Source organism: Conger conger, chromosome 14 (genome assembly GCF_963514075.1).
Source record: "Conger conger chromosome 14, fConCon1.1, whole genome shotgun sequence".
Lineage (NCBI taxonomy): Eukaryota > Metazoa > Chordata > Actinopteri > Anguilliformes > Congridae > Conger > Conger conger.
In genome coordinates this window covers 19,782,919-19,799,186 of record NC_083773.1, presented here as the reverse complement: position 1 = coordinate 19,799,186, position 16,268 = coordinate 19,782,919, and the positions used below count along the sequence as shown (strand labels likewise).

The window sequence follows — 16,268 nt, the reverse complement described above, 5'->3', positions numbered from 1 at the left end:
TGTGATTCAGCCAGTGCTCTTTATGTTATCTTATCAGGCCTCGGCTAAACACAGTCTTGTGCGCATGCAATTTCAATGTGTACTGAGGGACTTAACCTCTGGAGCAGCGATACAAAACACTTTCACCATGTGCCCACCACCCCCCTCCAACCCCCGCCCCCTCACACCGAACCCCTGCGGTGCTCACAGCAACCAATGACACACCGCAACCACTAGAAACCATTGTTATCACTACAGCAGAGGCGGTGATGCGTTCAACGAGGAGTGCTTGTGCTGAGAATAACAACAGCAGCGGTCTCCAAATGAAGGTGACTGGCCTGGCGTTACGCCAAGTCATTTGGGATCAATTGGCGGTTACTTTGCCTGTGACGCGGCATTATTATTCATCTTTAGCCACTTGTTAAATAGCTTCACGGATGGAAACACAATCCGGAGTATTACCTACACAGTGAAAACACTGACAGCCTTTCCCAGCCTTTTATGAGGAGATGTCAGAAGAATTCAAAGAATGCCCAGAGTACTCTTTGTACTCTTTGGACTCGTGGCGTTCCTCCTCTCCCCATATTAAAGTAGACCCTAGCACATTTAAACCTTGGAACAAAACAGAGATGTATGCTGGAGAATAGAGCCATTCGAGTCCATTTAAGGCTTCCTGCCTGTCAAAGAAAAAAATGAACTCTTCTTTACTGGCATTCTTAGCCAGAGCAACTTTAGCATTTTTGTTTAGTACCCCTTTCCACGGCTGGATACATATACTTTCCCAGCAGTACGGTAGCAGTGTCCTGCTTGAGAATTGAACCAACAGTACAATCCTCAAGGTACAGTTTCTTACTCATTACATTATATTGCCACACTTGGGTAAAGTTCCCCTTTACACTGAAAGACCAACGGAGAACTGGAGCTATGGCTCTGGCTGCAGTCATATGTCCATAAACAGTCTTTGTGAACAGAATGGTCAACCAGTCTTGTAGTACTCATGTCCAGAACTTGGACTTGCATAATAACCATGACTAGTGACTTGACTTGGCCTAGACCATCTGTGACTTAGGAATTGGAGGTTTTTTGACTTGGACCCTCGTGTAGTAGTTACTCCATAAAGGGCTATTCAGGAAGATTCAGTATTTCTCTCTCTCTGTACTTGTAATCAATTTTGTAATGGCTGTAAAATGGGATTCTTTTTTCTGTTAATTGCTTCAGGTCAGGACATTAATATGAGCACCATAGGAGGAACTTGGAGTGGGACTAGGACTGGTGATTAGGTGACTCGGACTTGGTCTCGGACTTGAGGGATCGATTCTTGGGACTCAACTTGGACTTCAGGTAAGATGACTGAGACTTGAGCTGACTTGGACTTGAGAACTGGAGACTTGGACTTCATATTAGCTGACTTGGACTTGCTTGCAGTTAAGTGACTTGACTAGCCCACTTCAGCCCACCCACCTCCCGCTCGCATCAGGAGGGAACCGCTGCTCCCGGCCTCCGCTTTATTAATATTCGCAGGCAGGCAAGTGAAAGGCGAGACCAGCCTTTTTTGCGTGGCACAAAGACATGGCGGGCGGTAGGGGGAGGGACACAGCACATTTATTTGGAGATATGGAAGTGGAGGACGATGTGGGCTTTTAATTTAAATATCACAGTTACAGCAGGCGCTTTGATCTTCCTCGTGAGTAATTGGGGTCATCACAGGCAAGTCGGTTTTTCTTCCTCCCACCTTAATAAGTTCCCTCCATCAGATAACCTCGCTGAGAATTGTCCTGTTTTTCTACGCACCCCCCCCCCCCCCCCACCTACCCACCTACCCACCTAGCCCCCCTCCAGAGCTCTCTCTGGCAGAATGTTCTAGAACAGACTGCCGTCACGTATCAAGACGCTTTGCCGGAAAGGACAATCCAATAAGTGAGCCAGCTTAAGTCGAGCTTGGGGCTGTGGATTGGGGGTGGGGGCGGTATTGCGGGGGCCGACAGCGAGACATTGTACTGTCGGTGGCGTCTAAAGAACATGTTGAGAGTGTGTTCGGGCATCGAATGTGTTTCTAATAACAACGGTGACAGTGGAAGTGGCATGTCTAAAAATACTCCCTTGGTGAATCGCAGAGGGGGGACTGGCACGTGCTCAGACAGCCACCGCGGGCGATAAGAGTAAGTATGGCATCGCTTTCTGGACTGGTGAAGGGTGCCGAGCCACTCCACTCCTGCTGCGCCTGAGAGCCAGTCTCCTCCAGTTAAAGCAGAGACGCGTCCCCGGCCCCATCTGCCCCGTGATCCTAGCGTAAAGGCTCCTGTCTCAGCGCTCGCCAAGCAGATCTGATGCCGTCTCAGCTCGGGTGGGGCGTGATAGGGGGGATGGGGGGGGGGGGGGTCGGAGAAAAAGGATATAAACAGTGATACCTCCTGGCACTTCCCAGAATGCATTGTGATGATACAGACTACGTGTGCCTCTGCAGGAAACGGTTGCCAAACCGCTGTCTCTGCACCCTATTTTTAGCCAGCGAAGAGAGGGGGGGGGGGGCCTCTTTCCCCTCTTATCTCTGCCTATGGGGTGCGGGGGTGGGGGATGGTGCCAATCAGAAAACAAAAAACATCTCATGCACTTCAGATTTTTTGTAGGGTAATCTATTTTTATCCAACACCAGCTTTAGCAGCAATGAGGCAGTCCAATAGCCGACACCCCAGGTTGTGTTTTTCTCTCCATGATGAGATTTTCTTTTCACCTTGAACTCGTGCGGAGAAATACCTCTCACAAGCCTTTATCTTTTTTTAATGAAGGCAATTTATGCAAAGCCTTCTCAATATTTCAGAAGAAAGAGATTACCGATATTGCAGCAGAGTAAATACTATAATTTCAACATGGAGAACTAACACATTATAAACAAAACTCCCAGCGACACATCCAGAGTGCTGGATAAAGGGTCATAATGAAATTTGTTTGCACTTATAGTAATAAGAACAGTGGAAAACAGGGCCATGATCATCATATCACTAGACACATGTAGATATATTAGTGATATATCCTGAAGCAAGTGCTCACATCCAGTCATGCTTCCCCATACATTCATCACATCTTTATCTGTATGTTGATTGGGCAATCACGCGGCCTGCCAATCAGAATAATTGTGGCTCATCCTGCTCTCCTCTGTCCACAGTGTAGGACATACAGCCTTTGGATGTAAGGTTTATGCCACAAAGTTAACATCCCTGTTGGTTTCATTTATCTGGATATTACAGACCTTGTGAAGATTCATGCAGCTTTCTGGATTATTCACAATATTTTTCAGTAGTATGGACATTTAATCAAACAGAATTTTCTGCTATACACTCATTGAGTACTTTATTAGGAACACCTGTATACCTACTTATTCAGGCGATTATCTAATCAGCCAATCCAGTGGCAGCAGTGCAATGCATACAATCATGCAGATATGGGTCAGGTGCTTCAGTTAAAGTTAACATCAACCATCCAAGAAAATGTGATGCACAACAGTCTAGAGTTTGCAGAGAATGGTACAAAAAAGCAAAAAACATCCAGTGAGCAACAGTTCTGTGGGTAGAAATGTCTTAGTGAGAGAGGTCCAAGGAGAATGACCAGACTGGTCAAAGCTGACAGGAAGGTGACTAACGCAAATCACCATGCATTACTGTGGTATTGCTGAAGAGCAGCTCTGAACACACAATGCTTCAAACCTCTAAGTGGATAAGCGACAGCAGCAGAAGGCTTAATATGTCTAAGAAATAAGTCTAAGAAATACCTAATAAAGTGCTCACTGAAAGTATATTTGTGATGCCTTGTCACTTTTAATGAATGCAACTGTCTCCAGCTTATTAGTCTTATCTGCCTCTTCAAACTATAGAAGTACTAGCTTTTTAGTCTGATGTGCTTGGATATCTATTTCAAGCAACTAAATGGTCATGTTTTCAAAAAAAAAAAAAAGTACTGTATGTGACTCATTTCAAAGGGAAATGAATGGGCAGCTTGCACAGAGGACATGGTGAGGGTCTGAAAGCTGAACGCTTTCAAAAGCGCACTCTAAAAATCTATAATATAATGCTTTGTAGGTCATGTAGCACCTTTTCACTGTCAAAATTTAGGGGGATTTTCAAATCTTGTAAAGCCTGAATCTCATCACAAGAAGAAAGATGGGGACTGGTTGGGAATGATCAATGTGGCTGACTGCAGTGAAAGCTACAATGCTTATATTAGTCTGCTGTAAACCAGGGCTGCCCAACCCTGTTCCTGGAGATCTAGTGTCCTATACATTTTCATTTCAGCCCTATTCTACTAATAGGCACCTCAACCAGATATCTAGCTGTTGAATGAGATGTCCTTGGTTAGGGTTGGAGTGACCACCTACAGGACAGTAGATCCCAGGGAACAGAATTTGGCAACCCTGTCTAGTTGTTGAATGAAGTGTCCTTTTTTAGTGTTGGAGTAAAAACCTACAGTATGGTAGATCTTCGAGAACAGGGTTGGGCAGCCGTGCTCTAGGTGTTGAATGAGGTGTGTTGGAGTAAAAACCTACAGGACCACAGACCTCAGGAAACAGGGTTAGGCAGCCCTGTTGTAAACTATAAAACTGTCACCAGACACAAATCGAGGTTTGGTTTAATTAATCAATCACAGACCCTGATACTTCAGCTAAAAAATCATAGTCTAAACATTATGCCCATTGCAGTTTATCAAAGTCTAAAAACTAAACTGCAGGAAACTACCAAAAGGACATTGTGATGCTATAGGTAACACTGTCTAGTTTCTGAATGAAAAGGGAAATAATTAATTTTTCACGGATGGAATTAAGGTTTTAAGGAACCATCTGCAAAAGTCCAGATGGCTGGAATTTCTGGGCAAATGTCATCTTCTATTAGAACAGAGGACATGTTCAGACCCTGGCTTCTGCCCAATAGCAGCCCTTCAATCTCCAGCTGTAGTCTTTCTGGAAATGCCTGGGTTTTGGGCTGACGTTTCCCTAACACTTGTCTGGTAGTTCCCACATCAACAGAGCTGGCACTAGGATTTTGGTCACCCTAAAAAAATAAATAACCAGGTCCAACTGATTGTGGACTGCAAACCGTGGGGAGTGGGATGAAAGAAACAGTCATAAGAGCAATAGCATCAAAAAAGCTATTCACAATCTGTGAATACTGCACAATTATTAAATCATTCAAAAAAATAAACATGTCAAAGCTGAATTGTGACGCACAGATGCATGGTTCTGGCCCTACATGGCCACATAGAGCTTTTATGCCAGTAGCCAGCTCTGCACATGAATCATTGCCGTATTTGGACTGGAAAAATCGCAGGGCAAATGTACCCAGTTGGTCATTGGGCTCCTGTAGGGTAATCCTGCAGTTGGACAATTTGGGGGGGGGGGGGGGAGCTGTCCAGTAGCTTCAGTATTTTGTGCTGGCTTTCAAGTGGACAGAACCTTAACGCAGGTGTCTGCAACTTAACGAAGAGCAATTGCAAAAGTGTTTCTCACAAAAGTTGCTGTTGCTTGGAATGCTGCGCAGTGGAAACTGGGTACATACGACCCCCAGGCTGGCCCAGGGCCATCAGGCCTTCCAAGGAACAGCTGGTAATTAGTCTCCCGGCTGAAAGAGGAGGCTGTGCTGCTCCACTGATATGTCATCCAACAACACACGGCGAGCCAAGAGACCAGGGGAAGTCCACTGAATCAGCGCTTTTTAATCATAAGCCTGCGAATCTCTCCGTGCCCCCACGTCTCCCGGAGCCAAGATGGAGAAGATAGGCAATCTATCGGAGTTAATTAGTGCAGGCGGTCGTGCGTCTGGGCGCATGCCTCCGCATATCACAGAGCCAAGATGGACTGATCTGGGGAGATTTAATGAAATTGAATGAAGTCGATTTGCACGCAAAAGGTTTTCACGGGGAGGAGGATGGGAGGTGGGAGAGAAGGGGTATGTGTCCAGCCAAGCTTTTTTGAAGTTGTACACCTTAGTAAGGCCAGCTTTATTGTACAGAAGTTTTGGCATTTTAGAAAACTTACTTAATTACTAGCTTATGAGAAAGGGAGGGGAGCTATCGCTGATCTGTACCAACCTTTCCCCCTGTCTCCAGCTGTCTCAGTCTTCTCTATCTCTCTCTCTCTTGCCCGCTCTCCCTCTCTCTCTCTCTCTCTCTCTCTCTCTCTCTCTCTCTCTCTCTCTCGTGGCAGCTGCCAGGGCTAGTTTTATCCATACTGCTTGACAGCATTTCAGCAGGGGGGGGTCACCTGATTTAAAAACCCGGAGTGTTCCTGCGGCTTTCCTCGCTCCCCTGGCACACTCACGTCTGCACCTTCACGGCATATCACTTTTCAATTCTGACACTGATCCTTGACCGCACCTTAAAATAACACCCCCCCCCCACACACACAACACAACCCCCTCCGCCATACACCACCATCACCCCCCACCCCTCGTTCTGCGATGAAGGGAAATAAAGCTGATTTAGAAATGCGATGCGCACGGCTGCCTCCCGTTTCGAGGGGCCTTGAACCCGTTATCGGCCACGGCGCACACCGTCCACCCCCCGCGTCGGCTAACCGCGGGACCACCAGCAGAGGGGGTCGATCCCTGAGAAGCCGTCGAGTGTTCGGGTGCGAAGGGCTGCCATCTGATCTGCGGCGGCTGGGGGATTCGTATTTTCATCATCTCACGGAGCGCGCTGTAACCTGCGGGCGGCGAGTCATTGCAGAACTGTTTGGTCAGCTGTTTGAACGCGCTGCTGTGCTTTTAGATTTCGCTTACGATAGCCGACGTGGGGAGAGCTCTCCTGCAGTCTGCTGCAGTGTCGCAGACCCCCCTCCTCCCACACACAAATCAAGAGCAGAACGGTGACCTGGAAGTGAATCGGAACTTTGGCAAAGTTCATGGCAGTCATTTAGAAACTCTAGACTTGTGGGCAATGCCCTTGAGGAAGGTCCTAAATTCTCATCTCGACACGACCTGGAGCTACCGACACATCTCCCTGCCTCCCCAACTGCACACTAACTCCAGCTAGTATATTACCTTAACTGTAACCTGCTCAACCCATTTGAATTGCTCTAATACATTTCTCATTACATTTCTGTTATATCCATTCTACCTTTACTACACATTGCCCGCCTTCATCCTGAGATTTTGTCCCATTAGGAAGTGTTTTCTTGCTGCTGTCTGAGGGGTTTTGTTTTTACAACGTGTGCTTGCTATTTTGGGGTTCAGGCCTGGTGTTCTGTTACTCTGTAAAGCGCCTTTGTGAAAAGCGCTATACAAATTAAATGAAAGGGGATTGAATAGAATAGATTACTGTTCAAGCACTTTGTGCCTGTGGGGGAGGGGGGGGTGAAGCTATCATCTCTTATCATTCACCTATTCCCTCGATTACATTAAGCTGAAAAAATGAAATCAACTGCACTGCGCCTGAGCAGAGTTTTTACTCAATTAGTTGCTCCGCAACAGAGGAGATTAAAAGACGGATTTAGAAAACGGTTGATACGTTTATCAAGGACTAAATAAGATGGAATTTTTAAAGAGCAGGAAGTATTTCTCAGAACAGCGCTGATAGACTTGAAACAATGCCACAGTGTAAGCAGAACGTCTATTAATTAATAGACTCTTTAACAAATTCCATGTCAAACCATCCTGTCCTAGTGCTCTACCGTGTCTCTGTGACATGCATAAATAGAACATACTTAATTGCAGCTGAATTATTTTATTTCTTGTGATCTACTCACTCCCTCTGACACTGTGTCCTAGCATAATTTCATATTTGTAAATATGTTTTTAAAAATGCAGCATGTCATACTGAATATTGGCCACTACAGGTTCAGTATATGTGAATATGGAATTTTAGGATCATAATATTCAAGTAATAAAGGAGTGAATGGTATTTAAACCCATATTTAAATACCATTCATTGCAGGTTCTTCCTATACAACATACAGAGAATCCACCCCTTTCTCACCCCCTACTCGACCCAGCTCCTGGTCCAAGCGATGGTTCTGTCCCGTCTGGACTACTGCAATTCCCTCTTGGCTGGCCTCCCAGCATCCGCCATCAGACCCCTCCAACTTATCCAGAATGCAGCAGCTCGTCTGGTCTTCAACCTTCCCAAATACTCACACGTCACCCCCCTGCTTACTTCCCTCCACTGGCTGCCTGTCATGGCTCGCATCAAATTCAAGACATTGGTGCTAGCCATTCAAGCAGTTTAGGGGTCTTCCCCAGCTTACCTACAAAAAATCATCAGACCCTACACCCCTGCCAGACCTCTTTGTTCAGCCTCCACAGGCCGCTTGGCACCTCCCCCTCTCCGAACCTCCACCTCACGCTCACGACTACTGTCTGTTCTGGCTCCACGGTGGTGGAACGAACTCCCCGTTGAGGTCAGAACTGTAGAATCTATCCCCACCTTCAAGCGCAAACTGAAGACGCACCTCTTCAAGCAGCACCTCTCCCCATCCCTCCCTACCTCCCTGTGAACCTTAATTGTTGTCTTTGTGATTTACGTTGTGTTTCGGTATTTTTAGTTGGCTAGGTAAGCAGTATTTGGATAGTTAAGTTTGGTCACTTTTGCTTTGTTGTTTGTTTGTTTATTTGTTGTTCATGACTTGTGATCCACCACTGGGTCTCGTACACTAACCAGCCTCCAATTTAGAAGGTGCCACCGTAGCAGAGGAAGTTGACCTACCTTCATTGTGGTGAATGTTGAGCTGGTTTATCTGCTCTGTGAACTCGGTCTCTTCGATCGTCTCTGTCCGAGGCACTGACAGCGAGAAGCGGCGCTTGAAGTTCTTCATCTTGTTCATTGTGTTGTGTTCTTGATCCTGGTGAAAAAAAGCAAGACTTGGATTCAATTGCTGTATATTATGAGCAGTGAGCACAACACCTTAGCTATACAACAATATTTAGAAAACCATAGAAATCCCTGCACACACTCGGCAACTCACTCATTTTTAGTAACCTTTAACCAGGAAGTACCTTTTGTCAAGGCAGGCCTGGCCAAGACAGCAGATAGAAAATACACCTAAAAATTCCATGTTGATCACAAACACAAATGGCACAATTAAACACAGAAAATAACTGTCAAATTCAAGCGTACACAACCTAGTATCTAGAAAACCTATTACATAGAAATGTTTATAATTCTGTTGACACAGAATTATGAACAAATGGGCAAAGGATTTGCTGTGACCCAAGGATATTACTGTGTCCAGTTTCAATAGTTTCTGCCGATTGCACCATGTCCAAGTTGAATAAGGAAACGTATTTTTCCAAGTTGGGTTTATGCCCTAAGGACATCTAAAAGGTGACCATGTAGAGAAGTGTATCTGATAACTGCTTGTTTTACAGAACGGAGGCGAGAGAGGAGATTACCCTGCCCGAAAAAGCCACACAGCCAGGGCACGGTTTATCCTTTCCACAGTAAAGTAAAAAGATTTATTTCATGCTCTGAGATTTGGTTGTGAAAAGTGCCAATAAACATCCAGGCGTGTGGCTTTCCCCCTCTAAAAGGAAATTGTGCGTTACATTCACAGGGCGTTTCAATCCCAGAAGCCCTTGTTTCTATATCGTTTCCATTGAGCCTTGAGGTTGGCTTGCCTCCCGGCGCTTGCTTTGAAGCTTGGGCTCGCATCAAAAAATCATTTGAGTCGTGCCGTGCGTTTGCCTTGATCCTGCCTGCCGTGCTTTTACGTGACATCCAGCCATAGGCAAAACAAATGGCAGGAAAACATAGGCCTCTGTCAATGGAAAATGTAAAAAACATTTTTATTAAAATGGATCACCCAGAAATGAAGATCCATGTTAAGAGTGGGAAAGATGCATAATGAATCAGCTTACCATGCAATAAGCTAGGCTAGCTGTATACAGCAAAGTAGGGAGCTTATTGAATAGCAACCTTGCTACCAGTTCATTTGATTAGATTGAATTTGTGTATCTAGCTGATCCAGTACTGGTAGTCTGCATGTCTCAAGCTAGCAAGCTACCAAGCAGCTTATTTTTACTTATTCCTTTGATGTTCACAAGCACCATTTATTGGAAGCCCCTTGAATTTCAGACTAAAACAAAACCTTCAGATGTGTTGAAAGGCAATGAATGTGGCCTTTCAGCATAAGTTTGGTTAACACTGTATCTTATTGAGTCTGATTCAGTTGGGTGTGATGTCTACTTGCGGTAACGTGAGGGTGTACAAATGAATCCATCATTATTTATCTTTCTTAACCTATAGACTTATTGTAAATTTTGTTATATTTTAAAAAGGGAATACCCTTGCACAATACTGATAATCATATTCATTCTAAGACGTTGTAAGGTTCCCAGTTATCAGATAGATCCACCCAACGAGAACAGTATCTGTGTGCATTGATGCCAAGGACACCAGAAAACGGCAAGCTGATTTCACAATGGAGTGTTTACAGTGTGCAAATCTGAATCTCACTGTCACGCTTCTCTGCTTTGCCATCTCCTGCTTTCTTTCTTTCTCTCTCTCCTCCCCTCCCTCTCTCCCTCTCTCCCTCCCCCTCATTCTCACCCTCGCCGGTTCGTTACTGAACAGGAGCCGTTGTAGTTCCGTTGCTAGGGGCGTCCCTGTGTACTGCTTATCGTCAGATGGAGGTTCGGAGGCTGGGTAGCTAATAAATGGGCACTTCCAAAGATGCCCAGCAGTGCTGAATATAATGATCTGGGGCCAGGGGGAGTCTTGCTATGGTGACCAGTGGTATGCAATGGCTCACAAGCTTGTGTGTGTGTGTGTGTGTGTGTGTGTGTGTTTGTGCAGCTCAGGGTATAATAAATGAGCTGAAATAACACAAAATACTCTATTATTCTCCTGCTGCCAGCTGGAATTTGCCCATGTGCATCAGTCTATTATATGGGCTTAAAGTAGAATAGGAATAGCAAGGTTACATAACCCTGCGTGTGTGCGTGCGTGAGCGCGCATGTGTGGTGGTAGTTTTGCCCTCAAACTTTTGAGCAGGGCAATTTGTAGTCAATATTCTCCTCAGGTAATTCATTAAGTTGATTTAAAAGGACTATATCAGCAACACTCAGTCTTTCCTTATAACCGAATATTGTATTGGGCGTAGAATGACTTATTAAACTGATGTGCAGTATGCAGTGAGGTAAACCTCCATCTTTCACAATCTTCCTGGTTTTTTCATTCTGTTTAAATTATATATACTCTTACAGTGTCAATCAGGGCATCTTATATTCTTTAAGGACAAGAAAACGTGTTTAAAATAAATGTAAACGCATACTCTGCTGGTGGTTTGGCTACTGTGAGGCAGTGTAATGTGGAGCTATATATTTCACCATTGTGCTCTTACTGCTTAGCGCTTCCAGCTAGATAATTATAAGTAATTCTAACTAATTTTAACTATAATTAATCAGAACACCTCGTAGTTAGAGCCTAATTGTCTCACTAATTGCAGGTCTCTGATGATTGCCAAATGGTGGATGAACCCAGAATGCTTACAGACAGCAGCTGGATAACTTCAGAAATGAATATGGTCATGTGATCAGTTATTTCTCCAAGCTTTACACATTACATGAGGGAGCCAATCACATCAGGCTATACACGTCTTCACATAAAATCTCATACAGTGTAGCCATGTTGTGTATGATGTCATTACCTTTCCCTTTTACCACTGTCTGTTCTGGTGGTGGAACACCCTCCCTGTAGAGGTCAGAACAGCAGAGACGCTCACCACCTTCAAATGCAGACTGAAGACACACCTCCCTATACCCCTCCCTACCTCCCTGTAATTTCTAATTGACTATGTTAGCTGTTATTTTTAGTTCTCATACTTTCACTATTACTAAGGTTATGCTCACTAGGATGGTTTTATTGTTTTTTTTAGATAGATTCCTTTGACATCAGATTAATCTACAAGGTCCAAGTCCTTATCTTTGTCGTATTCCTAGCACTTGAAAATGTACTTCCCTCTAGGGTCTTTCAGCACACTTGTCCCTGGTTATGAGTATGCACTTTGCTATACGTCGCTCTGGATAAGAGCGTCTGCCAAATGCCTGTAATGTAATATTTTACATGTATGATTTAGAAGTGTGCAATTATTGTTCTTTTTTCTCCTTTATTCAGTCATATGCTAGTGGTTCCTGACTACCTTTATCATAAAATGATTTGTGTTGCAGTTTTATAGGAGGCATACTGTTAGCAAGCCTTCGTCATTGTACAAAGACAAAACGGTAAGTTCCACAAGAGCCCTCTTACAGGACAATCAGCTACTTCACATTCTTTGAAGGCCATACTGCATAGAAACCGTCCCCCCCACCCCTTGCATTCATAATCAGCATTTGTGAATGTTTATTCATATATATAGTCATATATATGAACCACCCAAGGTTTTTCCACATTTACATGTTAATCTTTTTTTGGTAATAATTTTGGTAAATTAAATCTCTGAAATCCATTGGTGTTGGTTTTGAATGGCTTGCTTGATAATATACAGTACTTAGATACTTAGATATTATAGAACCATTCCAGTTGTACGGTACATTTCATTGTCTGCCGCTTTCTTTCTTGAGCTTAGCACATCTAAGGCCTAACAAGTATTTGTTGAAATATATATTGTTTTAGAATGAAGTGGAGGTCAGGGCATGAAATGGATGACTTGAGAGTGATCTACCTTCAGGCGAAGATGGCCTTCATTTTTCAATGTAACGAGAGAGTTTCCTCTTAACATTCCCGATCGATTGAACCTGGAGAGAACGCGCTTTCGAAAGCCGGGGATAACGAGACGGCGTCTTCCCTCGAGATGCGCCGCTTCCGACTCACGTTCCCCGCTACAAATCGGCCACGAGCCTCTGCGGGGTGCCTGTGCGTATAACGAGCGCCCCTCTGTCCCGCGGACTGGAATTCCTCGGCGTCTCCGCTCCATGATTTATGACGCTCTGGGGCTGTAAAACGGGAAGCGATGTGAAGGGTGTGAAATGCGGTTAAATCACCAGCTCGTCTGTGATAGGCCCGTATCTGGCTGTCACATTCCATCAGCCCCCCTGTGTGTGTGTCAGGGCCCATATCAGACACGGGACATGGGGGCGGTGGTGCGTTACACCCAACCCCTAACCCCCCCCAACACCAGCCCTGCTGTCCTATACAAGGGGCATTGTACCAGTGCATCGTGAACCGTCCCACACACACACACACAAACACACACACGCTCTGTCCTGACTGATAGCTCTGGGGAAGTAGATGCCAGGCTCCTCCAGACAGATAGCAGTGTCTGTGGCACTGTGTGGGGAGGAAGAGTGGTTATAATCCATCTTATACAGCTGGGAGAGTCCTCTTATTGGTCAGAATCAATTTTATACTGCAGGAAGAGTGCTCTGATTGGTTGGAATAAATCTTAGACTGCAGTGAGAGTGCACTGATTGGTCGGAACCATTTTATACTGCAGGAAGAAGGCTCTGATTGGTCGGAATAAATCTTAGACTGCAGTATAGAGGAGCCTACACAGAGATGGCTGTGGAGGAACTACAGGTTATGCCCCTTGCTGTACTTTGGGGTGTTTTTAAACCACGAAAATGCTCACTTTGCATTGGAGTTGGTTATCAAAACTAAAAACAGCTGACAGTGTCATTGTGCAGCAAAAGTGCAAATATTAATGGTTTAACTTTATTTTAGTCCAGGACCAAATGCAGTGCCTTCCTTCATACCTTGTTTTTAACATTTTAAAAGCGACTTTGCAGTTCAAAGCAAGGCAGGCTCTGTGTCACTGTACTGGTGTTTGTAGGAGGCCTATTAAAGAAGGATTATTACAGGAAAAACAGGCTGAACACATATAGGAACTGGCAGACTTGACAGAATGCGACCAAAACAAATCGGACAGTTGGCTCGGAGATCAAGAAATTGTTAGAAAAAAGGCACATGCTTTTGGATTATGGAGGCAATTCTGGAGATCTGAGAACCACCAATACAGTAACATAATGCTCATGAGTTCATGTTCAGAGTTCACAGGTTTCTGAAAAACTAAAGTTCATGAGCTGCTCACGACTGATAATCTCGTGATTTGCAGGTTTTTCACTAATGTCTTCAGTCACTGGCATTAGTTCACCTGGGATAATGGGGTCGATGCTTCCATTGAAAACTGTGAATATCCTCATATCCATGCACAGAATCCTCCAGGGCTTTTATAGGAAACTTTCAGAAGCAGATCATGGCGCATACTGTAGCCCTCAGCATATTTCATTGGCCCTTGAAAGGGAAGTTCTGGCAAAAAAGAGATATGAAATATTGTATTCCAGGCGATATCGAAGTCCTCAGACCTGGGCGAGCGATTACGATAAGTCACATCAGAGGGATAAGCCCAGCCCAGTTGATTTATCTTAACGGCCGGTTCAAGGTTAGAAATAATCCTGGTTTAGAGCAGGGACCTTCTCCGAGCATGACCCTTGAGCCACGGAGAAGGGCTGGCACCCAGGGACTTTCAGCACGACGGGAACAGCGAGATCCTGCCTCCCCCCCCGACTGCCATCTCTTCTCCAGCAATCACACGCACTCATTATGCTGAAGAACACCCGTTCCATACAGACATTTTGTCAAGCGCATAACATCTGCCATTTCATGATTAAAGTCAATCATTTTTATGTCCTGGGGGGACATCTTCTCTTCTCTCCAGGTTTCGCAGAGCATTTCCCCATTTCTCATTAAAATGGTCCTGATCAATTTTTTTAACAGGAGGCACGTTCGAGGACACTTGAACATCGGCCCAAGCCGTATAATATTTTTCCAGCATGTGTGTGTGTGTGTGTGTGTGTGCATGTGTGCCTATGTGTACGTGTGTATGTGTGTGTGTATGTGTGTCTGTGTGTGTGACTGTGTGTGTGTGCTTATGTGTATGTGTGTGTATGCGTGTATGTGTGTGTGTGCATGTGTGCCTATGTGTATGTGTGTATGTGTGTGTGCATGTGTGCCTATGTGTATGTGTGTGTATGAGTGTATGTGTGTGTGCATGTGTGTCTATGTGTATGTGTGTGTATGAGTGTATGTGTGTGTGTGCGCCTTTGCATATGTGTGTATGTGTGTGTGTATGTGCGTGTGTGTGTGTGTGTGTGTATGTGAATGTGTGTGTGCATATGTGCCTATGTGTATGTGTGTGTGTATGCATGTATGTGTGTGTGCATGTGTGCCTATGTGTATGTGTGTGTATGCATGTATGCGTGTGTGCATGTGTGCCTCTGTGTATGTGTGTGTATGCATGTATGTGTGTGTGCATGTGTGCCTATGTGTATGTGTGTGTATGCATGTATGCGTGTGTGCATGTGTGCCTATGTGTATGTGTGTATGCATGTATGTGTGTGTGCATGTGTGCCTATGTGTATGTGTGTGTATGCATGTATGCGTGTGTGCATGTGTGCCTATGTGTACGTGTGTATGTGTGTGTGTATGTGTGTCTGTGTGTGTGACTGTGTGTGTGTGCTTATGTGTATGTGTGTGTATGCGTGTATGTGTGTGTGTGCATGTGTGCCTATGTGTATGTGTGTATGTGTGTGTGCATGTGTGCCTATGTGTATGTGTGTGTATGAGTGTATGTGTGTGTGCATGTGTGTCTATGTGTATGTGTGTGTATGAGTGTATGTGTGTGTGTGCGCCTTTGCATATGTGTGTATGTGTGTGTGTATGTGCGTGTGTGTGTGTGTGTATGTGAATGTGTGTGTGCGTATGTGCCTATGTGTATGTGTGTGTATGCATGTATGTGTGTGTGCATGTGTGCCTATGTGTATGTGTGTGTATGCATGTATGCGTGTGTGCATGTGTGCCTATGTGTATGTGTGTGTATGCATGTATGCGTGTGTGCATGTGTGCCTATGTGTATGTGTGTGTATGCATGTACGTGTGTGTGCATGTGTGCCTATGTGTATGCGCGTGTGCCCATGTGTATTCAGTACAGGCCGGGTGCTGCTCATATGAAGCAATGAGTCTATCACTGTGAAGCGGAAGAGCAGGGTGAGAATAGAGACAGATAGCTGTAATCGCTCCATTCTCCCCAAGCCAGTACCTATCCTCCCTCACAGCTTCCCTTCTCCGTGCTCAAAGCCTGGGAAGAATTATCTGCAAGACAGGCTGTGAAAGAAGAGCGATCATGTGTCTGTGTGCAGCGCTCCATTGTGCCAAACTCACGCTAAATGCCAGCGAAAGATCGAGCAGCACATCCTACCTTTCAACGAGTCTGTTTCCAAGACATCACCTAAGCTACAGAGAGGATGCGGGGGGTGGGGGGGGTGGGGGGGCACCGCGGTCTACGCGTTGAAAGGGCGTATCGTGATTTATCTGTA

The 16,268-nt window shown here is 45.0% G+C and overlaps 1 protein-coding gene across 1 annotated transcript in view; it reads right to left on the bottom strand.

Moving 5' to 3' along the window:
* Nucleotides 1-16,268, bottom strand: part of cdk18 (cyclin dependent kinase 18) — a 57,221-nt gene that overhangs the window by 26,029 nt on the left and 14,924 nt on the right. Inside the window, exon 2 of the mRNA XM_061220502.1 lies at nt 8,665-8,800. Coding sequence (XP_061076486.1) covers nt 8,665-8,782 — 118 coding nt within the window. The 5' untranslated portion in view covers nt 8,783-8,800. The remainder of the gene's footprint in view (nt 1-8,664; nt 8,801-16,268) is intronic.